General features: G+C 39.9%; 1 protein-coding gene across 3 annotated transcripts in view; it reads right to left on the minus strand.

Annotated features, from left to right (window-relative positions):
• LOC122796444 (beta-galactosidase-like) overlaps nucleotides 1-24,067 on the minus strand; it is a 1,102,950-nt gene that overhangs the window by 892,639 nt on the left and 186,244 nt on the right. For all 3 annotated transcript variants that reach the window (XM_044064918.1, XM_044064917.1, XM_044064919.1), the window contains exon 3: nucleotides 6,759-6,909. In XM_044064918.1, coding sequence (XP_043920853.1) covers nucleotides 6,759-6,909 — 151 coding nt within the window. The remainder of the gene's footprint in view (nucleotides 1-6,758; nucleotides 6,910-24,067) is intronic.

The following is a 24,067-nucleotide window of genomic DNA, read 5'->3' on the forward strand; positions in this document are numbered from 1 at the left end:
ACCTACTTGTAGTCATCCCTATTGGCAAAATATCCTTCCTCCATTCCCATGTTCAGTTGGCTTTTAGAAGGTGGCCTTTTTTTCTTGAGCTGCAGAAATCAGATTCACAGATGTGGTCAGTCCTTTGAGATACATTGCATACTTTTGTATTTCTGGTTCCTACAAGTGATACTCTATCAAAAGCACTTATCAAAAGTAATAACCAATAATTTTCCTTCTCCATTTGTTTTTCCTTTTATTAATTTGGCCACCAATTCTAAACAGTGAGTAAAAAATTCAGCAGCACCACCACTGCTGAAATACAACTGTTCCACCAGATAAGGAAGCATACGCTGCTCAGTATATCATAAAAATAAAGTTCTTTAATTATGAAATCTTAAAAACCAAACTCTCTTAGAGGCAATACAAGACAAAGAAATGCTCTGTGAAATAAAATAAAGTCTCTTTATGGTTGAGAAACAATAAGTGCTTTCAGTAAACCTTCTTCAGATCGTAATTGAGCATGGACTCCCTCTTTCATTAATAAAAGACTGACAACCAGTAAAAAGGTAACAAGACAACTCCCTTTTTTTCATTCGTAATAAATATACCAATCATATGGTTTGCTTAGGGGCACAACCCTTTAGCTAGCCAATCATTTGTCTTCTTGCCTTCAATACTGGCTTTAAAGGAATCACTGCATTTAAACCGGGAGGGCAATCAGCCCACAGATTAATAATCCATCTAACTTCACTATGTTCAGTGTTATTAAGAATGTCTCCTTGTTTCATAGCCATGCAGATCTGTTCAATAACCTTAAAGACAAAGGAGTGTGAGTGTGGCTAGGGAATTGCGTGCATCTCCATCGCGTGCATCTTGCAAATGCCTAAGATTCTGTTCTTAAATACTTACTTGATTTTTACCAACATAAAAAGCAGAGCATGACATACAGGTGGCTAAATAAACCACATTTGGTTTATCCTCCCTAGGCCAATTTAAAACTAGACTCAAACAACATCTGGCACTAAACTGGCTTTGCCACTGCAACAAGCCTGGCTAACTCTCATCAAGAATGTGAAAAATCTATTAATCAGATTACTGTTGAACTTACCCCTGACTGTCACCAGGGAGTAACTCTAACCTGTTGGACTTGTCTATTCATGTTTGCTTAAGTATTATTTGTCTATACCATATTTGTAATATGTTTTCATTGTTTTTATTGCATTTCTTTACCTTGGAGCTTTTCTCCTAGGGCTTTGCTGAAAATGGACATGAATCCAGTCGGACTATCCCGGTCAACAAATGTAAAATAAAATAAATAAATTTGGAGTAATAAAAGTGGCTTTATGCTTGAAAGTATAACCATGACCAGAGTTAGGATGCTGAAAGAAGCTGCTATCAATAGAATCACAGCCCAAACAATTCCCACACCGAAAAGTCCCTCTAGGTCCAGACATCAATGGTTTGGAGAAGCCATCCTTGATACACAAGAGCCTCTTGATATTTTTTTTTATTCTTGCATCCAAATCAAGGTCTATCCCCTACAATTTCTCATAGTTTTGGGTCCTGGGTGAGGATAGGCCAGTGTTTTTGTACGACATCTTTCACCTGAGCATTATCTGTACTAAAAGTTAACATCAGTCTCAGTTTGTTTGTGCTAGACTTGCTATGTCTCACTCTGGTCTTGGCAGCAGCAACTTGGACTTCACTCTGATTTTCTCTCCAGATTGGGTTATTCGAGGGAGATTTAGTATCTTTTTCAGTTTAGCCTCGTAGATGTAAACGTCTCTGCAACTCCTGTATTTCTTTTTTTATAACAGACTCAAGTGCATCGCCTCGAGAATCGTGTTCTCATTTCACATGATGTTCCTGGTGACATGTCTGGGATGCATGCTACTTTTGTGGAGATTCTAAACAGTAGTGTGAGGACGTGCAAATTTAAATGTCTGCTAATCAATCTTTATGCTCTTCATGAGTCAGTGATGGTGGAGGGATTCACGATTATATTTCAAATGCTGAAAAAAAGCTGAAAAGGCAGTAAGCCTCCCTGTATCCTTTGTGTGGGGCAAGACTCCTCATACACCCTAATGCATATATTATACAAACACACTCTATATATATATATATATATATATATATATATATATATATATATATATATATATATATATGGGTCTATCTGATAAGACCAAAATACCAAAATGTCAAATCCAAAATGACAGACAAACTCAGCAAAACTGCGTAACACCAAAAAAATTTAAATGTCAAATTTCACATAACCGAACAAAATTTAAACACCTTCCGTAACTACTAACAGTGTAAAAGTAGATTATAAGCCTTCAGTCACATGTACAATGTACCCTTGCAGAGTCATGGCAAATGTGACAACATACAAACCTGGAATTATTGGACAAATATATACAACATTCAAATTGCAAAAAGGAAAAGGTGTCTTAGTGTTGGATAACTTTATGTACCATCTGGAGTAGAATCCAAAAAGTAAAAAATATTGGTCATGTAAGTTGAAAAGCAAAGAAAAATGTTCCCAAGTGGAATCCTTTCTGCTTCAACCAGATCATAATTTGAAACTAAATTGAAAAATCACACCATTATTTACTTAACATGCTGGTTATACCACAAACCTGTCACATAAATTTGTAGCTCGGAGGTTTTGTTTCTGACAAAAAGTATTGAATTTATCCTTCAAAAGTACAAAATTGCTTTTTAGAGCAAATTGGTATCTAAATGTAAACACAGTTGAATAAAAAAAAAAAAAAAAAAAAGCCATGAAAAAGTATAAAACTATCCTGCTTTCGCAGATTTCTGAATGGAAACTTACTCTAGTGAACTGTAAATTCATGTTGTGCTTTAAAAGTGAATTAAAATAATACTGGGATCAGTAATGATGCAAAAGCAGTGGGTGAGACTGTCACATGAAGAGTTGTAATTGAATTTAAATCAATGGCATTGTCCTTTTAACAGTGCAATCATGCCCTTATTACTTCCAAGAGCAAATCACCTACCACAGTTATGTCTTTTTAAATGTGAAGACCTGGCTGTCCCCAACACACACACACACACACACACACACACACACACACAAAATGGGTGAGGTCCAGCCTCTCTCACCTAACCTTTCCAAGGGCATGTGGGGAATTGTAGTGTTTTGTGGAATGGTGAACTAGGTTGTATAGTTAAACCAATATGTAATAGCTAGCCACTGATCCATTATGTTTTCTTTTCCACAAACATTCTTGAAATAATCTATTTCCAATTCAAATTACCACGTGACATCATTCCGCAGAAAAACTGATATACAAAGTCATAACACCCCATCTGCAACACCTGACTACACTAGCTCAAGTAAATTTTCAGTGCTCTACTCAAGGTCAAAAACACACCCCTCAGTTGTCCATAATTTTGTAGAACGTCCAGATTTTTACCTCAGATTTTTGCTCTGTTCCTCTGAAATTTTGTTGTGTTCTGGCAAATCATTGGAAATTATAGTAGATAAATAGTAACGAACATTTGAGTTTCAGATTTCATATCAGTCTGACAACGAAGGCTAATACAAAAACCTTCTGTCAACTTTCCAAGTCTGCAAAAGCAAAATTTAAAATCTGTCCCCAATTATTTTTGGCTTTGTCAAGAATTTTTGTGCCAAACGGTTGAAAGGTATGGTCAAAAATGATTTATATATGATTATCTAAACATCTATCTACTTAGTATCTATCAATTATTGCTAACCAATTAAGTGGAGTAGTTTGAGGATTATCTAATAATGACCCAGGAAAAAGAAAGCAAAACAAAGTAATTAACGTGTAGTGCACAGAAGCATAATGTAAACAGTTTGGAGCATAAACCAGTCCCTAAGTAATAGGTTTTCAAACACTTACTGGCTATAAAAATGTTTACACATATTCCAAAGCAAAATGCAAGCAAAGGGAAAGGAATGTGTAGAAAATGTAAGAGTCAGTAGTTCTAGATGGAGGCAATTGACAGACTCACAGGAAGAGGAAGGTAGGCACTGCAAGTGGGTGGTAGAGGACAGGTAGATAAAGAAGGTATGGGGGAGTAGGTGGAGCTATTCACAGTGGCACTACTCAGTCTGATGACTGGGAAGGTTTTTAATACAAGGTGATAAGGAGTCTCAAATCGTAAGGGTAAGTTTAGGGATTGCTCTATCAACGGTGATACATTTAAAGAGTGGAGGAGTGTAGCAAAGTAAAATGGTTTTCCTATGGTGTGGAGTTCTAAGTGGACAGGGAAGAGAAGGAATAAAGAACTGAAGGACAAAATGGGGACAGAAATCAAGACAAAAATTTTCTTGACTGTGATAAGAAAAACAAAGATCCCTTTGTTATGGAATAGGGTATTCAGTACAATATAAACATTATAACAGGATTGTGCATTACAGCCTTTTCCAGTCACTTAGAAATAACAGATCCCCATACATTATTCATGAACGGCTTACTTTAAAAATGGGTATAATTTAATTGATTGTTATCCTCTTAGAAAATGTTACAGCACCCAATGACTCTTTCAAGTTATACTTCTGTGTGTTCTATTCACATCACTGTGATTAACAGGTAGGTGAACTGGCCACAGGACACTTTAGTCATAACCAGAGCTAGAAGCAAAGATGCACATTCCTAATTACAAAGAGTAGAACAAAGTTTAAAAGAGTAACATGAATAGCCATATATACAGTTAGTGTACAAAGCATTCATGTAAAAAAATATCTGGTTTAAATTTTAGGGGAATCTTATAAACATTGTGATACCAATAGAAATCAATAAAGTACCAGTCATTTAGTGACCTTTATTCTTCTATATCCTTGCAACACTATGTGACAACCAAGAATAACATTCAATGTTATATTCGTTGATATATTTCTTAATATCCCGACTTCTGAGATATCTGCTATTTGTTAAAATTAGGTATTCCTGTATGAAATCATTTTGACGCCTTATGAAGTTTATCATGATTGCCCCTACGACAGCTATACTTTATTGGAAATAACACCAGGTGATGTATTCCTTTATCATAGTCTAATCCCTCCATTTTCTTAATTACCTTTGTGTATTTCCTTCGACTGTCTTGATCATCCCTGAATAGCCCTTTGAAAATATTACACAGAATATACTGCAAAGTTTCAGGTCTGGTCTACTCAAGCTACAGAAGACTTTTTTTTTTTTTTAATAATATCGGTCATTCTTGATTTAATGAATTTTCTGATACATCCTATTAGTTTAACAGTCTTACTAGGTTATATGTACATCAAAGTTTAATGTCTTATCTACCATAATGACAAGATTCCTACAACAGAACTCTGTTTCTATATCTGATAAATAACAGTGTAGGCCAGTTTTAACCATACAGTAAGACATTAACCACAACACCAAGACCATAACAAACTCATTTTCTATATCTAAGTTATAGGCAAGAGCTGTGGTGTTTAGGCTTTTACTGATCAACAGTAAAGAGACTTGGCATATCCTGTCACCTACACTGTTACTTCTATAGGAGGAAAAAAAGTTGGTTGATAATGGCAGACAAAACCTCGGTCATTAAGTCGTGTTTCAGAGATAATACATAATCTGTCAAGAATAATTCAGACTCTGAAGGATTTGGGTTTATTCAGTGTAATAACTACAACTAAACATACTTACGAGTTTAGATATGGGAAGCAAAAACAAGACAGACTATGAAGTAGATTAGGAAGGGGTCCTGAATTTAGAAGTTAAAACACAGAGTATAACATGAGGATAAGAATATTAAGATTGACATTACGGAGAACAGATGTGTTCACGTTTGGATGGGGTGACTGAGCAAAGAGAGCGAAAAGATTTTAAACGACAAGTAAGCTAAAAGGGCAGAAACGTATATGGATGACATGAAGGCTCAGGAAGGAAGAGGCTTAGGATTTAAACTCTAGAGATTGTTTTGGAGAAGTAATAGAAGAGTAAAGATAATAATTGAAAATTCATCTACAGTTATTGCAAAACACTTACTGAAAGTATGAATCCAAGCAACACTCTTCATAGCAATCATCGGGTCTATATTACTTTGTCAAAACCCAACAACAGTGAACAGCTGTTAACTGAACATTCACATCAGCAAACGTTTCCCATGGAGGTGAGTTAGTTGCCCAACACACACCGCAATATATCAAACCCCACCACACACCCCTCCCACTTACATATACCAACTCCAAAATCGCACTACAGTTGGGAAAAGGGCAAATTTCTGTACTTTGGTCAACTAACTCACCTCCCTGGGAAAACGTTAACTGATGTGAACGTTCATTGAACAGCCATTCGCTGAAGTTGGGTTTCAAAGTAATATAGACCCCCAATCTAAACACATTTATAACAATATTCTAATTTATATCTGTGTTCAGTTTTCACAGTTCTCATACTAAACAAGGATATGGATACTTTTATTAAACATTACGGAACCGTAATTTACCACACACACACACACACACACACACACACACACACACACAGTTATATAAAACTCACAGACACAGTGACTGTACTCCATGCCATCTGACTCTCACTTCACCTAAAATCAGAAGTTGTACCTAAAATCAGAAGTTGTACCTTTTCTGCTTTCAGCAGACTGTGTACTCCTCCACATACAAAACATAAAAATATACTTACAAGTACAATGTAGTTATTGCTACTATTCTGTACTAAAGCAAAAAAATATGAGCATTTGTCAGTACTGAATTCTCTTTTTAACAATTTAATGCAAATTGAAATTATAATTACCATGTCCCATTCAGCATCGATGAAAGGACCAGGTCTTAAAATTACCAGCAATCCAGTACTGTTGGCCAGCTGTAAAAAGTGTTCCAAATCCTTGTCTCCATCAAAAACAAACTTTTTTGGCATAACTTCATGAAAGTTCCAGGGTACGTACCTAGGAATACAGTTCACTAAATTTTAATCAAGCCCAAATCAGTAAACAGTCAGAGATTGCAATCTGTTCACTTATGATTCAATAAAGCAAATAATCTCACTATGACAATTAGAGATGCACCTAAAAATGCTAGTACTATACATTTAAAATGTTTACAGAATGAAAAGATATACAGTAGCAGGTCTTTCTGGGGGAATCAGAAATCTATGTACGTAATGCCATGGAGTACTTCTTTACTGTACACCATTACATTTTTTATTTTATTTAGTTAGTTATTTGTTGACATTTGATTACCTGGAAAGTCTGACTGGGTAGGGGCCCAAAAAATCTTCAAAATACAAAACCATCTATAGTTTAAAATATTAACTTGTTTCTGTTTTTAATCAATGATTTAATATTATGTCTAATCTGATATAATTAGAAAAACTGTAGCCAGTTTATAGATTAATTAAATAAGTTAGTATAATACAAACATGAATTGCAATTTCTCTCCCCAGGCTTTCTCTCTAAATATACCATAAACCTGCTTTTCTCTCACTTCGTACTGCAATTCCTGTTTGTGTTATACTAATTTACCTTTAATTTCTCAAAAAATGGCTAAAATACTATAAATATCAAACCATTGTGATACAACTTGCATCTATTCTTAACCAATGTTTTCATATTATGTCTAATTTGGTATAATTATTCAAAGAGTAGACTTTTTACTTATTTTGATTATAAAATTATTGCTTTTAAAAAGTTTTATAATACTGTGGAGCTTTTCTCCCCGGACTTCTACTGAAAATGGGCTCCTACCTAATTCCAGAGAATACAAAGTGTATGGTGAAAAAAAAAAACTTTTGAGACAAAATCATGGGCATTCACAAATATCAGAGGTATTTGACAGCCAAAGCAATTACCCGTGATAAAGGGATAGCTTGTTGAATATTTTAATAAAAAAGCAATGCAAGTCTTTCAACTGGCACAGCAGTTTGGACACAGAACACTCCTAGAAGAAGTTTCTGTCAATTGTATTTACTTAAAAATGGCGGTGTGAAATTTCTTGACAGTGTTAATTCAACTTGAATAAATATCACAAATGAGAATGTACTCTTTCGCACACTGAATAAAAGACATATTTTCAATATGGCATGGGAAGAAATTTCTCTCTCTCAGATATACACTTTGAAGTATAAGTAAACTTCCCCCATCACTGACCGGGATTACTACAGCTGAAAAGGAATTGCAAATATACAACAGACTCAACATCAGAATACAGTAGAATTAAATATTTGACAGTTTGCTGATACAAACATCATATACATCTACAATACGAGTATCATAAGCACAGAACATTTACACCGACTGAAACAAAACATGGCATATGTAAAAGATTACATCAGGAATCAGGGTCCCTACCAAGATTAATCATCACAGTCGAACATGAAGCTTTGGCTATGTAACTGTCAAACAAGTACACTACAGTGGCAAACATGATCACAAATGCAAGCATAATAGCTTTGCATTTGTAATCGCTAAGAAATAAATATCTGCAATCATAACTAAAAATTGCACCCAAACCAGAATTTAAACTAGGGGACACACACACTACACATATCATCATGGTCACACAACTAGAACCAAAAGGGTAATCACTCACCAAAAAACACAATTCAACTCCACACTCAAGTCAATAGAAGCAGCAGTCGGCCAAAGGTAAACCACCACTTAATTGCTGATAAAAATCTTTATCAAGCATAATCATGTCCGCTGGAAAGACAGAAATAATGAGGTACCTGCTATGATACCGATACCAATACATTATATGATTTTGGGAACAAAATGATTGATACCATGTCTGTTTGGGGGAAGAAAGTAAAACTGTCATAATAGGCATTATAAAATCAAGGAGATTAAGGCATACAACTGGAAATAATTATCAAGCGAAGACCTGAAATTATCTTACTGTACAGGTAAGAAAAATGGAAGAACAAACAAGATAAAGAAACAGTAGGAATGGGGGGGGGGGCAAGGCAAAAGGGTGCTTTACAAAAACAGATAATGCAGATAAGAGGGGACCAGGAACTTTATGGACAGTTAATTCAAACAAAATAGGTCATTATCAACCTAAGCAATCCTAGGTGCACGGCTACTGATGTTTTACAATACTTAAGCTTAGTACAACAACAAATTGGGTTAAGTAAGCCCAATAAGCAAAGGTCAGAACACAGAGATAAAAATATTAAAGACAGAGTGAATATAAAATTCTGGGAAGATAAGGGTTAAGAAAAGTAGTATAATAGAGGATATACTCCTTTCTGGCCAAAAGGAAAAACTTCCATTGTATACCCCTGAAGGGATGGAGAGAGAAAAAGAAGTTATGTCTTATCATAACGTTCCATCTGTGTTGTTGATCTTCATCTGTTCTTCTTGATGGCTTATGGTTCCGATCCTTGGAACTGATACAGCTGTTATATAGCTTGCACCAGCCAAAATCCTCTTGAGCTAAAGGTCTCTCCATAATGCCCTCTCTATATTACCTCAGATCGAGTTTGCAATCTTATAGAAGGAAATATGTATACATACATACATAATGGAGGAACTAAAACCTTCATGAAAAAGCCATGTTCAAGGAACAGCCTAATTGAAGGCCCAGGACAAGGATCGCTCTATCAGGAGTCCCAGGAGGGGAAAGGAGAGGGGCATGTCAAGAACAGATGAAGATTGACAACACAGATGGAACGTTATGGTAAGACATAACTTCTTTATCTGATGATGTCAATCTTCATCTATTCTTGACTGATGGGACAGAGTCCCCAGCTACTTTAGATCCTGGGTGGCCCTATGGAAGAATATTCCTAAGAACCAAAGACGGCCATTCCCCTGGAGACCAAATCCAATTTGTAATGAGTGATAAAGGTATGCAGAGTAGCTCATGTTGCTGCTGCTCATATCTCATCCAAGAAAGCCCTTGAACGGAAAACATCTGAAGTAGACAGTGATGTGGTGGAATTAGCCTTTACTAGCATCGTGAGTTTTAGATTGTATTACTTTCATTTATAACAAAAACAATCTCTAAGCCACCTTGACAAAGTAACCTTAGACACAGATTTTCCTAAGGTTATGCCAGCAAAGGAAATAACTGTTCTGATTTCCTGAATTCTTTAGTTCTTTTGAGGTAAAACTGTCTGTGTACGTCTAACAAGTGTAGGCAGTATTCTCCCTTGTTGGTAAAATTTGGAAAGAAGATGGGTAGATCTATAGTCTGACTGATGTTGGAATCCAAAACTATCTTTGGAAGAAAGAATGGATTTGTCCTGAGTGTAACTCTATCCTTATGGAAAATTAAGTAAGGGGGCTTTGAACACGACACTTGCAATTTGGATACTCATCTTGCAGGGGTCAGAGCTATGAGTAGAAGTAGTTTTCCAAGACAGAAACATCAAGTCATAATTAGCTGCTGGCTCAAAAGGAGTAAATATCAATGATTGTCGAACAACAGTCGGGTCCCATGGGGGTAGTGGGTCTTTAAAGGGGGGTTTTAATCGAATAGTTCCCTTGAGGAAGAACTTACATAGTCTATGCGAAATTAAGGGTAGATCTCCAAAAACCAATATGAAAATTGGAGAGGATAGCTAGAATAGTAGATGCAGAAGCTTCTTTTGTAAAAAGGATGGCCAGAAATTCTAAAACTTTCTCTACTGGAGCTGAAAAGGGGTCAAGACCATTATCACAAGCCCAGATCAAAAACCTCTTCCACTTACTGAGGTACAGTTTCCTGCTGGATGGTTTACATGATGCCAGCAAACGTTTTCTTACCAGGAATAAGTATATCATTATGCCTGGTGACTAATGGAATTGGGGGAACCAAACAGTTAGCTTGGGACTTTGAAGAGTGTGATGCATCAGTCCCTGAGGGTGAGACAGAAGGTCTGGAACTAGGTTCAGAATCCATGGACAGTGAACTAGATAAGGCCATAGTAAGGGAAACCATATTTGTCGTGGCCAGTAGGGTGCAATGAGAATTACTTGGCTTCTCAACTTGGCTGCTTTCTTTAGAAAGAGTGGGAGCAGAGAGAAAGGAAGAAAGGCATAGAGAAGACCTGTGGGCCAACTGAAGAGAAGAGCATCTCTCGGGGATTCCCCCTAAGAGGAGATTAGGGCAAAGTGGCTTCTGCACTTGTTGTTTTGGGGTGAGGCAAAAAAGGTCACAGCAAGGCTAGCCCCAGCGATGAAAGATGATCTTCACTATCATGGGATTGAGAAACCACTCATGAGGCAAAATAATGCACCTGCTCAGTCTGTCTGCTATCATGTTTGAACTCCCCAGCATGAGCATTGCAATCAAAAAGTGGTTGGAGGCTATGGCCCATTGCCACACTCAGAGGGCTTCTCGACACTGGGGGTAGGATCTGGTTCCCCCTTGCTTGCTGATGTACCAGAGTATGTGCACATTGTCTGATTGAACTGCAATTGTTCCTTGAGGGAGGACAGAGTAAAATGCTTGCAACGCTAGAAGCACTGCCCTCAACTCCAGGACGCTGATATGCAGACGGTCTTTTATCATGGACCAAGTGCCTTGGACCGTCTGTCCCAGATAATGCCACCCCCACCCCATCTGCGAAGCATCTGTTGGTCACTACGGCCTTGGACTTAGGAGGGACAAAGAGGCATCCAAGAATATGCTCCGATTCCATCCACCAGGATAGGTCCTTTTTGCAGTGACTGGTGATAATTATTAGATGGTTCATCGGGTCAGTTAGAATGGACCATTGATTTGCTGATGACCACTGCAGTAGCCTGATGTGATATCTCACTAAAGGGACCAGAGTTATCGCTGCTGCCATGGACCTCAAGGCTTGAAGCATCTGGCCAGTTTGTACTTTGTCTATGGTGAGGAGAGAATGAACTTGAGGTTTTATTTTGTGCATCCTGTGAGCAGGTAGGGAGGCTACACAAGACTGTATGTTTAGACGAACTCAGATAAATTCCATATCCTGAGGAGTCAGTTGGGACTTTGATTGACCGTGATGCCCAGATTCAGGAACAACTTTAGGGTTATCTCTATCACCTATAGCAGTAGATGCCTGGTGGGAGCGGTGATGAGCCAGTTGTCTTGATATGGAAACACCTGGAATCCATGCAGTCTCAAGTAAGCTGCTACTGCTGCCATACATTTGGTGAACAGCCAAAAAATCTGGAAACACACCGATTCACCACAGCACAATTTATTTGTAGGCAAAGTCACTTTGCCTACAAATAAATTGTGCTGTGGTGAATCGGTGTGCTTCCAGATTTTTGGGCAGTTTGGACTTTTGTCTTGGGACACTTTAGCTTCCTTGAACTTTTGTTTTTTGATACATTTGGTGAACACTCTGGAGACTATGGTGAGACCAAAGGGCAACACCCTGAACTGATAATGACTGGCTCCTAGCCAGAAGTGGAGGAACCTTCTTGAGCGTTTTCCATTTTTATGTGTTAATATGGGTCTTGAAGGTCTATAGAGCACATCCAATCATTTTTCTTCTAGAAAGGGAAGTACTGAATGAGCCATGACCATCCAGAATTTGGACTGTTGAACAAAACTATTCAGAATGCTGAGATCCAGAATTAGTCTCCAGGCCCGTCTTTTTTTGGCACTAAAAATAATCTTGAGTAAAATCTGGATCCTCTTTGGTCTGGTGGGGCGTATTGGATGACTCTTTATTCTAGCAGCTTTTGCACTTCTAAGGCTGCTTGGTCCCTCTGACTGGGTGGACAGTTGGGGAGCCTTGATCGAGTTCTTGGGTAAAGGGAAAAGGGGATAAAGTAACCTCTGGAAATTATTCTTAGCACCAAGGCACCTGTGGTTGTAAGTCGCCAGGCTGTTGGGTGCAAAGAAAATCTCCCCCCCCCAACTGCTTCTAGAAGTAAGTAATCAGGCCTCCTTTCAGGAGCACTGATAGGATTGGACAGAGAAAGACTCCCTGGAACTCTGGTTCTGCAGGCCACCTCTGCCTGTAGGATGGCATCTTCTATTTGAACTCCCCCCTCTGCTCTGAGGGGAGTCTGTACCAAGTGTGTCCTGGAAAGGCTTCTGGGACGACTTGAACCCCATCTTCCCACTCCTCTGATTCCTTGAGTAGGCTCACTGAGGAGCAGAAAAGCATATGCCAACAGCAGACAGAGTCTTTTCATCTTTCTCACACCTGGATAGAGAGTTTCCTTAACCTTGGGGCCAAACTAGATGATCCATCAAAAGGGGCATTGACAAAAGAAGACTTAAATGGCTCCGCAAACTCACACAGGCACATTCAAGCATATCATTGAATAGCAACAACTGATCTGGCTGACCTGGTCACCCCTTTGGCTGCATGTGCAATGAGCCACATGGATGAATTAGATATACACTCCAGGGTAGCTAGCTGGGGAGGCCACTTTTCCTGGACCATGTCAGCCTCAGCTCCTGCTAGGGTAGCTGATAGCTCATTGAGCAGATCCTTTTGGAGCCTAGTAAAATGTACCATAAAATTCAAGGACCTGATAGTAAAGATCATGGTGCATAGACTTGCTTCCCAAATCTGTCCATTGCCCTAGACTCCTGGTTAGGGGGATGAGCAGTGGAACTCCTCTCAGCTAGTTCCTTCTTAGTGGCAGCCGACACCACCATGGCATCTGCTGCTAATCTTTTTGCCCAGTATTGGTGATACTCAGTAGCTGAGAGTATCCTATCCAATCTCCCAGGAATTCATTTTATTGAATCAGGAGCCTTCCAAGCCCACTGAGCAATCAGCTTAATAAGGATGTCAGTAGGAGGGGTCACCCAGAAAGTAGATGGACAAGTTAAGGCCTGCAAGTACACAGATTCCTCAGAGGAAGGGTCTTTGAACTTCCAGTTACTCCTCTGAGGATTTCAAGGATGTCTCCAAAGAAGGCATCTTCTGGAAGTGACCGGGGGGAACCTCCCCGCCATCAAAATCCATGTCTTCAGTGACAATCTCTTCGGGGGGGGCTAGGCGTTTCCTCTCACAGTTTCTTCTGAGGGGCCTCATCAGTGGGAATATCTGAAGAAGACTCAGGAAAAGGGTGGTCTTTGGATGGTAATTCTTGCAGCCTTGGAGTTCGCTGTCTGGGCAGTGAGGTTGGTGTAAGCTCGGGAATGGTAGGGATCAAAAGGTGAGACTCTGGTAACATGGAGCCACCTGGGAAGTAGCTGTGGCCAAGGCTCTCTCCATGGCTTGGAAAGCAGGCCCCTCTAAGGAGGGATGGGAGCCCAGAACAGAGACAAACAAACTTGGAACCAGGGTCACACCCCACACAGTGAGACCCACCTCCAAGGCCTGAGCCGAGGAAAGACCCACAGCCGGCACAGGATGAAGTAATAAGGTCGGCTCTGAATACAAAACAGGAGTCGACTCAAACTTTCCGGACCCAATGGTGGAAGATGGATCCCAGGAACCCATCGGTTCCAATGGCACAGAGGGAGTCAGAGCCATGCCTGGAACCGAAGACAAACATGGTGTCAGTGCTGAGATGACTGGAGCCCATGTGATTGTAGTTGATAACTCTAAAAACTCTGAGGAGGTCAGTGGAGGAATATATGTAGGAGTACAGGAGGAAACTTCCCCTGCTCCAGGAGGGAGAGAGGGCTGAGAGGAAAGAGGAAGCTGGTCCACCAACCTCACATCAAGTTGAGAGAGACTCCTGGTGGAGCGAACTGACAGTCTGGAGGGAGAATCAGGTCTTTCTCAGAAGGGGCTTTGAAGCTGAGCCAGAAAGGGGTCAACTGTGGGGGAATATCTTATCCAGGGTGTATATAAAGTTTCAGTCTTTGGCACTGGGAGATGAGTTACAGGCTGTGGAGCCGTAGGAGATGTCGGTACCAACATAGTAACTAATGAAGTTGGTGCTAACATAGAGGTTGGTGCTGGTGTCGTAGCAGGAGTTGATGGCACCAAGATAGTAGTTTGTGCCGAGGACTCAGTACTTTGCAAGGTTCTTGGAACATTAGATCTCGGTTTTGTAGAAGATCCAGCAGAAGGGCTTTTATGCTTTTTTTGGTGTCAGCATCGATGGAGATGTCGGCATTGAGCGACTGAATTTTGAACCAGAGGGCAGAGAATACTGGTCGGCCTTGGACAAGGCTTCTTCAAAAGGTGCCCTTAGGAGCCCTCTGAGAATAAGTTTATTTTTATGTTCTACTAGGGTTCTGGTGCTAAAGCCCAGGCAGATAGAACACTCAATGTCAAGGTGCATAGCACCTAAGCAGTAGACACATTTTTCATGTTTGTCAGAGTTCAGGATTTTCCTGTTGCACTCTTGGCACTGTTTTAAATCCAGTGGTAGATTTAGATTTCTCAGCCATAATAACAAGAAAGGATAGACAATCACACTAGCAAAATCCTACCAACAATGGTAGGAAAGATTACCTATCGATAAGACAGAGAAGGGAAGAAAAACTACCAGCAATAGTAGGTGAGAAATACCAAGTGGTACAAGGTTAAAGGATGAAACAGTCACATGAAAAAGGAGGGTAGACTAAGTTATTATAAGTTCAGAAAATACTACTGTTAACTAGAAACAAGAATATTTAGAGTAGAAACGGTATATATATATATATATATATATATATATATATATATATATATATATATATATATATATTTACACACAGCTGAGAGAGAGAATCAGCTGACATCTTTCTATAATAGAGGCAAACAAGATCTGAGGTAATGTAGAGAGGGGCATTATGGGTAGACCTTTAGCTTGAGAGTTTTTTTGGGCTTTTGGCTGGCATGAGCTATGTAACAGCCATATCATTTCCGAGGATCGGAACTGTAACCCATCAATCAAGAATGGATGAAAATTGACATCAGAGTATAGGTTTTGCAACAGTTAACTATTTGAACAGCTACCATGATAGTCATAGCTCTCAACTGTCCAGACATTTGCAGAATTTCCATATTTTTGCCTCAGATTTTTGGTCTGTTCCTCATAACATTTTTGGTTTTCTGGTAAATCGAGGATTGAAGTCAGTAAGTAATTACAGACATTTGAATTTCAGACTTCATATTTTTCAGAAAACGTATGCTAAAGCAAACCTGTTATTCTAACAATTAAGTTTTTAAAATTTGCCCCTATTTTGGGCCTTTGTCCCCCATTATGTTTGGCTTTGTGCAGATTTCTTGTGCTAAGATACTGAGAGGTATGATCATGGTTAGCACACAACTAGACTACATTGTTCATTAGATCACAGTTGGCAGTATTTTTAACATCTGGGATCACTCCCAGAGTCTGATCAGATCTGATGGAAGATCGTACTCCCTTCCAAATACAGGGTGACATGAAGGACAACCTTAGCAAATCTAGTTCTTGCTCTAGATTGAGCAGCCAAGTTTGTAATAATTAGTGAAATTGTGGACTGAGGACCTAGTGGATTTTTAGAGTCTATGTCTTACATAAAAAGCCCATGAAGCAGCTAATGCTCTGGTGAATATGCTTTAAGTATTTCTGGTAACTGCCAGTTTATAAAATATTAAGAACTGCACTGCAGATCTATTTGGAAATAGACATACCAATGTGTAAAATAATTTCTAGCCAACAAAAGACACAAACAACTGGTAGGATTTTCTCAGTTTCCTATTTTTTTTCCTAGGGAAAGCTTAAGCTGTCTATGAACATCTAAATAATGAATAATTATTTCTCCCTTGTTTTGAGGGTTTCGAAATAAATCGGGAGGCTGAATAGTTGATTAAGATTGGATTCAGAAACGATTTTGACATTTAAGAACAAGTAGCCAGAAGGCTAACTCTATCTTTATGAAATGCCAAAAATGGAAGAATGCATACAAGGGCATGTAACTAACTCTTATAGCTGAGGGTGAGGGTACGAACAGGGCAATTTTCAAGGTCAAAAACTTTGAAGAATTAGCACTCTGGCACAAAAGGAGGAAGACCTACACAGTTTAAGTCCCAAAGAAGATTCACTCTTTTCCTTGGAGGATTAATCTGGAGAATGCCCTTGAAAACAGACTAACCCAATTAGAGTCAGATAAAGGAGGATCCAGTTACAACCAAGCAAAAAAATAGCTGAAATATGTTTCTCAACAAAAGTGTATGAAAAAACACATCTAATCAACTCAAAGATATTGAAGAGGAGGATCCCTGCTCTATTGGGCTCCCGTCCTCTATTCTGGCACCAGACAGGAATATTTTTTCTTGATGAATAAAATTTTCTAATATTAGTTTTTTAGCCTGTCTATAAATGTGCATGTCCTGATGAAAGGAATTAAAATGTTATCACTCATATTGAGAGTTTCAAGGTCAGTAGATTGGGATGCATAAGTCACTCCTTATCTGGAATACAGCATGAGAAGAGGAGTCGGGTACCAATCCATGGTCAACTGCCTGCTAAGACAGAATCAATTCTTAGTAAAAAAAAAAAAAAAAAAGGAGGTCAGAAGCAGTATCCTCAGAATGATTCTTCACATCTTTTGAAACACTTTGAGAAATAGAAGAAAGGTGAAAATGTATACAGAAAAGTACAGTTGTGTACACTTACCATAAATGTAGATGTTAGAGTGTATTCACTGTTGCAGTCATTACATTTGGGTAATCTGCTGGCAGGTTGCCCTCAGTCGGCCTGATTAACAAAGTCTTGGGTCCTGCATCGGTTGCTGTCCCTTCTTCCAAGACATCAGGTCGTCAGGGGTATAAAACATGCAGCCAACGCCATTACATCAGTTTTTCTTGCCCCAGATATCAGGTGCTCCCCAAATGGGGAGCCATATATTTAAATAATTTAAAATACACAAAAATATACCTCCAAACAAAAGCAAAAATACACCAAAAAGGCTTTTAAGCATAGTAAAGGAAAGTAGAGGTATATATTAAGAGAAAAACAGGGTTGGAGGGAGGGTAACCAGGACTGCAACAGTGAATACACTCGAACATCTACATTTATGGTAAGTGTACACAACTGTACTATGTTCTTCGTGTTTCACTGTTGCAGTCATTACATATGGGTAGATTCCCAAAGCTATGGTTGGGAGGATGGCTTTATAAGCATTAGGACCAGCTATAAGGCCCTGCAGGACAGCAGTGGCAAAGCCAGCTCTGGATTTAGACAAGAAAGGTAAATGTTAATGTTTGGTGAATGTATGAACTGAGCTCCAGGTAGCAGCTTCTAGAATTTCTCTGGTAGGAACACCTCTGAGAAATACTGTAGAAGGAAATGCAGCCCTGGTGGAATGAGATCTGATCCCCTGGGGGATAGTTTTACCATGGTGCATACAGCAGAAATTAATACAATGGCTTATCCATTTGGAAATAGTCTGCTTTGAAATAGACTTTCCCTCTACCCCTGCAGCAAATGCCACCAGTAGTTGGTCAGATTTTCTTAGAGATTTTGTCCTGTTTAAGTAAAATCTAAGTTGTCTGTGTAAATCCAATAAATGCAGAATCCGCTCCCCCTTGCTCTGTGGGTTGGGAAAAAAGTTGGCAAATTAATGGTCTGATTAAGGGCCACACTGGATACCACCTAAGGCATGAAGGATGGATTGGTCCTGAGAGACACCCTGTCCGCATGAAAAATAATGAAAGGGTCCACTGCCATAACAGCCTGTAATTCGGAAATCCTTCTAGCTGAAGTGACTGCTAAAAGGAAAGCTGTTTTCCAGGAGAGAAATTTTAAGTCTGCAGTAGCAGCTAGCTCAAAAGGAGGGAGAGTGAATTTTTCCAGTACAAAACTGAGGTCCCAGGCAGGGGCTGGGGCTCTTCTGGGTGGTCTTAAGTTTTTGGCCCCTCTGAGATACTGCTTTAGCAGAGGATGAGAAAAGAGGGGAGGTTCTGTGTTGTAATGAGCTGAAATGGCTGAGGCATGGATTTTTATGGAAGAAAAGGACAGGCCCGTGTGAAGCATCTCAGTTAAGTATTGTAAAATCTGAAGAATATTGGGCACTGCTGTGCTTATTCCTTGTGATTGATTCCAGGCACAGAATCTTTTCCATTTGTCAGCATAAGATTTTCTAGTGCTAGGCCTTCTTGCCTCCAATATGACATCCATCACAGGTTTGCTGAGGGATGCTAAGGGTGAATTTAGGTGATTAGCCACACTGCAGGATTCAAAGTTTGGAGCTGAGTGTGCAGAATTTGGTTGTTCTGCTGAGACCGTAAGCAAGGTGTCTGAGGCAGGTGCCACGGTGGAAGGTGTGACACATTGCATAGGAGTGGGTACTAGTGCTGGCGAGGCCAGTCTGGAGCAATCAAAATCATTTTAGGTTTGTTCTGTTTGACTTTTAGTAGAACTTTGGAGAGCAGAGGCAGTGGGGGAAAAGCATAGACTGATACGTTTTTCCAGCTGAATGATAGAGCATCCACTTTCCAGGCTTTTTTGTGAAGAGTTCTTGTGCAGAATTTGTCCAACTGGTAGTTCTGGGGTGAGGCAAAAAGATCTATGTCTGGACTCCCCCATTTGCGTGTCAACATGTTGAAAATCCGTGGTTCCAGTTTCCATTAGTGTGGGTCCATGAGATTTCTGCTTAGTTCGTCTGCCAGAGTATTCAGCTTTCCTGGCAGGGATTGAGCTTGTAGTTGTATTTGATAGGTCAAGGCCGCGTTCCACAATGCCATGGCTAGTCTGCAAAGGGGGTAGGAGTGCGTACCCCCCTGCTTGTTTATGTACCACATAACTGTGGTGTTGTCTGTCTTTATCATTAATTGTCCTGGATGAAGGTAGTCCTTGAAGGCTGTCAGTGCATTCTGTACAGCTAGCATCTCTTTTTGATTGATATGAAGGTGCATTTGATTTGGGCTCCTTTTGCCCTGAATGCACTTCCCTGCCAGATGAGCCCCCCCAAGCATAGTCTGATGCGTCTGTAGGTAGGGGTTGGGCGGCAGGGGGTGGAGTGAATGGCAGTCCCTTGTTTTGGTGGCAGGCCACTGCCCACCATAGGAACTCTAGTTGCAGGCAAGGTATGATAGGAATCATTGTTTTCAGGCTGTGACAATGTTGACTCCATAAACTTTTTAAGTACCACTGAAGTTTCCTCATATGCAGTCTTGTATATCGAATTAGAAGACTGTAGGAGGCCATGAACCCCAAGGCTTGCAGAATTTGTCTTGCAGATAGCAGGGTTTTTGTGGACAAATGATTTGCTTTTCTGGCTTAAGATAAGCCATCTGGGCAGTTGTATTCAAGCTTGCACCCAGGAATGTAATTTTCTGAGAGGGTACCAGTTGTGATTTCTTTTCGTTTATGGTGTACCCTAGACAAGTTAGAATCCTTTTTACAAATGCCAGATGTTTTAGAAGAATGTCCTTGTTTTCTGCCTGAATTAGACAATCGTCCAGGTATGGATATAGATTTGAATATTCCTTTGCCTGCAAAATGCAATTACTGGAGCCAGGCACTTTGTGAAGACCCAGGGCGCAAAGGGCAGTGCAGAGAACTGGTAATGCAAGTAACCTGCTTTGAAGCAGAGGTATCTTCTGCAAGATTCCCTGATTGGGATATGTAGGTAAGCCTCTTAAGACTAGAGTTACCAACCAGGCATCTTTGCCATGCATAGGAAGTAACTGTTGAAGAGTCAGCAAATGTCAAGAAATGTGTTTAGAAGAGATAAGTCCAGAATTGGATGCCATGATTCATCTTTTCTGGGTACCAGGTAAAGTCTTGAATAGAAACCTTGTCCATTTTCCTCTTCTGGTACTGGTTGAATAGCCCCCATATGTTCATGGGGGACAGTACTTGCTTCTGGGCCTCTGCCCACTGATGTGGGATACTATATTTAAAAAACATTGTCCTGGGTTATACGTTGCCAGTTTCTTGCATGAAGTGCCAGTTTTCCCCCCAAAGGGGTGGCTAAAATGTAAGTGCTTGGTAAGTGTAAAGGGAAGTCATTGAGACTGTTTACCATAGGGAGGTGCCTTGCTGTTTCCAGATTTGGTGGAGGAGACACCCCATTGTTTTGTTCTAAAAGTCCCTTGTGACTGAAACCTGGAGCCTTTGGAATGTCTGGGTTTGACTTGAGTGGCTTTCGAAGGAACTGGAAAGGACCAGTTCTTAGTAGGCCAGTGCCTACTAAATCTTGGAGGTTGCACTTATAAGAAATCTTTAACAGTTTGCATAGATTTAGCTTTATCTTCCATCTTTTTTAAAACTTCTTCAGCCTTACTACCAAAGAGACGGTCCTATTGTAAAGGAGCATCCAACAACTTTGCTTTAACATGATCAGACAGAGTTTGCTCTTTGAGCCAAGCATGCCTTCTTAGCACAGACCCAGTTACAGCAGCCCTGCAAGAGGCCTCCAAAGAATCAAAACCACATTGCAAAGTATGTTTTCCAACTTGTTCAGGTGAATGCAATAAATCCTGTAAATTTTTATTTTCCACACAGTCAGAAATTAATATAATTTTCTGTTTAAGTAGTCCCATGACATGCTGTTGATATTTAAGCATATGAAATTGACAGTTTAAAGCCCTGATTGCCAAGGTTGCAGAAGTGTAAACCTTCTTACCCCATCTATCCAGCACCTTGAAATCTCTATAAGAAGGGGTAGGATTTTTTTGCAATAGAGGCCTTAATGCCCTTGGGACCCTGAGAAATGGTTTCAGGATCTGCAATAGGATTTTTGAAAAGGAATTTGTGGGAGTCAGGAACCCTGTAGTATCTGTCTGGCTTACAAGGAGCTGGAGGCAGAGAATCAGGAGCCATACTACATTCTGAAGAAAACATCAACAACAATGTCTAGAACAGGAGGTATAGCCAAAGGCCTATGTAGCGAAGAAGAAGAAAATCCCAAGTCTCTTTTTAGATTCAGAGAAATCCTGACATTCCCAGTGGAAATGTTCCCTTAAGGTATGTAAAGTTTTCCCAAAAGAAAATCCTCAGGGGGAGAAGCAGAAGGAATGGAGTCTTCTGCATCAGAGTCCTCATAAGTAGGTATAGACAAATCCTGTTCATTTGAAGAGTCAAAAGAAATAGAATCCTATTCAGAAGATTCATAATCAATGTTTTGCCCAGGGCCCCTTAGAAGGGGGGGGGGGAGTTGGCTACCCCTGATCAGAGTAATTAAATCTTCAGCCATTTTAATCATTTGTTTTTTAGGCATAGGGGCCTGCACATGTGGCTCAGGTGTCAATTTTTCAGACATAGATTTAGATTTTGGCCTTAGTTTTGAAGATGGCGTTGGTCTAATATACAAATCTGTAGGCCTGAAAACACCCTCAGAAGCCGGTGCCTGCACAGCGGCTCCGGACCCATCTAAGGTAGAGACATCCGTGGGTTCCATAATTGAAGCATCTCGCGGCATACCGGACTCCGAATGGGTCTCTGTAGAGAATCAGAAGTAGCGGGTATATTAGGGGCTGCAAACGCCTCACTGAGTACCGGCGAACTGGCGACTGGCTTAGGAGAAGCGTCATTGTCAGTTTTGGACCTCGACGGCCTCGGTCTTTTTCTTTGCGTTTTTTTAGGTATTCCGGTAGTCGGATTGCTAACCGATGACATTTCTGTATAATTAAAGCATGATCCAAAATATTTAAAAGCAAAAATATACAGACGTTTAATAGTGTGTTGATTAAATTTAGCACAAAACCGACAGCAAGGTACGTTGTGGTCAGGGCCTAGGCAAGGAATACAGTACAAATGAAAATCCTTATGAGGTATTTGCTCCCCACAAGTAATGCAATTAATAACTTTTACTGACATTGGTAAGGAGCAAGAAAAAGTTTCCCCAATGGGGTACTTAGCTTTTTAGTTGAAGACTTCGGTTCTGAAACTTGAAAACAAAAATTTCAGGAGTCGGCCGACCGGCACTTGCGAACTGCTTCTGCTTCGGGCACCGTGCAGCAAGAAAGACTGATGTAATGGCATCGGCTGCATGTTTTATACCCCTTGATGATCTGACAGCAACTGACGCAGGACCCAAGACTTTGTTAATCAGGCCGTCTGAGGGCAACCTGCCAGCAGATTACCCAAATGTAATGACTGCAACAGTGAAACACGAAGAACATTTTTCCCTTCCAAATTATCAAGCAGGATAATCAAAGTTATCAATTATGTTGTCATTCTTTGGCTTGCAAGGAACTCTGGAGCAAAACAGACAGATTTTTCTATATTGCACAGATGCAAATAAGTCTATTTGAGGACCTCTGAACTTAAGAGTGAGGTGAAGGAAGATCCATCATTCATTCATGACAGTCTGTCCTGGACCTGCTTAGAAAATCTGACAGTATTCAGATGGAATGGGATACATATTGCTTGTAGAAAGATAGTGTTGAACTGGCCACTTCCCAAGCTGCCATGGTTGGTTTGCAAAGATGTAAGACTTTCTCCAGCTTGTTTATGTACCACATAAAGTTATTGTCTATCACCCACAGCTGGCAAAGAGCTTTAAGATCATTGACTCAGGCTATTATTTCCTTGATATTTATTTGAGTGGCCTTTTATGTGCAAGGGGGTCCAGACACCCTGAACTTTAATATACTGGTAGCAAGCTCCCCATGCACATTCTGAGACATTTGTCACTATACAAAGAGGATTCCAGGACTGGAGTCCACATGTTTGATCCACCAAAGAAGGCCCTGAAATAAGGAATAATTGGAATGTGTAGATTAGACCATTCATGTGCTGGGATCACACTGACCTAAGATAGCACTTGATTTTCCTCATTTGGTGCTTGTCATGAGGAAACATCAGAATAGTAGAAGCCATGAATTCTAAGGCTTTTGGAAATTCTCTAGATAAGGCAGGCTTCTCATGTTTTCTATGCTTCTGTCTTGTCTGGTGGAAGAAATACCTTATGTAAAGTGGTATCTGTTAGGTGACCAGACTGGAAGAAGGGATGGGAGAAGTTTTTTTTTTTTTTTTTTTTTTTGAATGAGAGCGAATCTTATGTTCTGAAGAAGGCTCACAGAGAGTTCCAAAGCCTGTAGCAGGTGAACTAGGCAATTGTCTAGGTGAGGATAGATGTTTATTCCTTAGAGCCTGCAAAAGGTTATAGCTACAGACAGGCACTTTGTGAACATAAGTGACACTGAAGAAAGCTCAGAGAGTAAGCTGATGGTGCAAGTCCAAGAGTATGAATATGAAATTCTTTGTGATTTGATGACAGAACTATGTAAGTGTCCTTTAAATCCAGAGTTACCAATAGAACACTGGGGAGTAAAAAAATGTCGATAGAGTTTGGCGAGTGAGC

Source organism: Protopterus annectens, chromosome 3.part0 (genome assembly GCF_019279795.1).
Source record: "Protopterus annectens isolate FY-2018-M chromosome 3.part0, PAN1.0, whole genome shotgun sequence".
Lineage (NCBI taxonomy): Eukaryota > Metazoa > Chordata > Ceratodontiformes > Protopteridae > Protopterus > Protopterus annectens.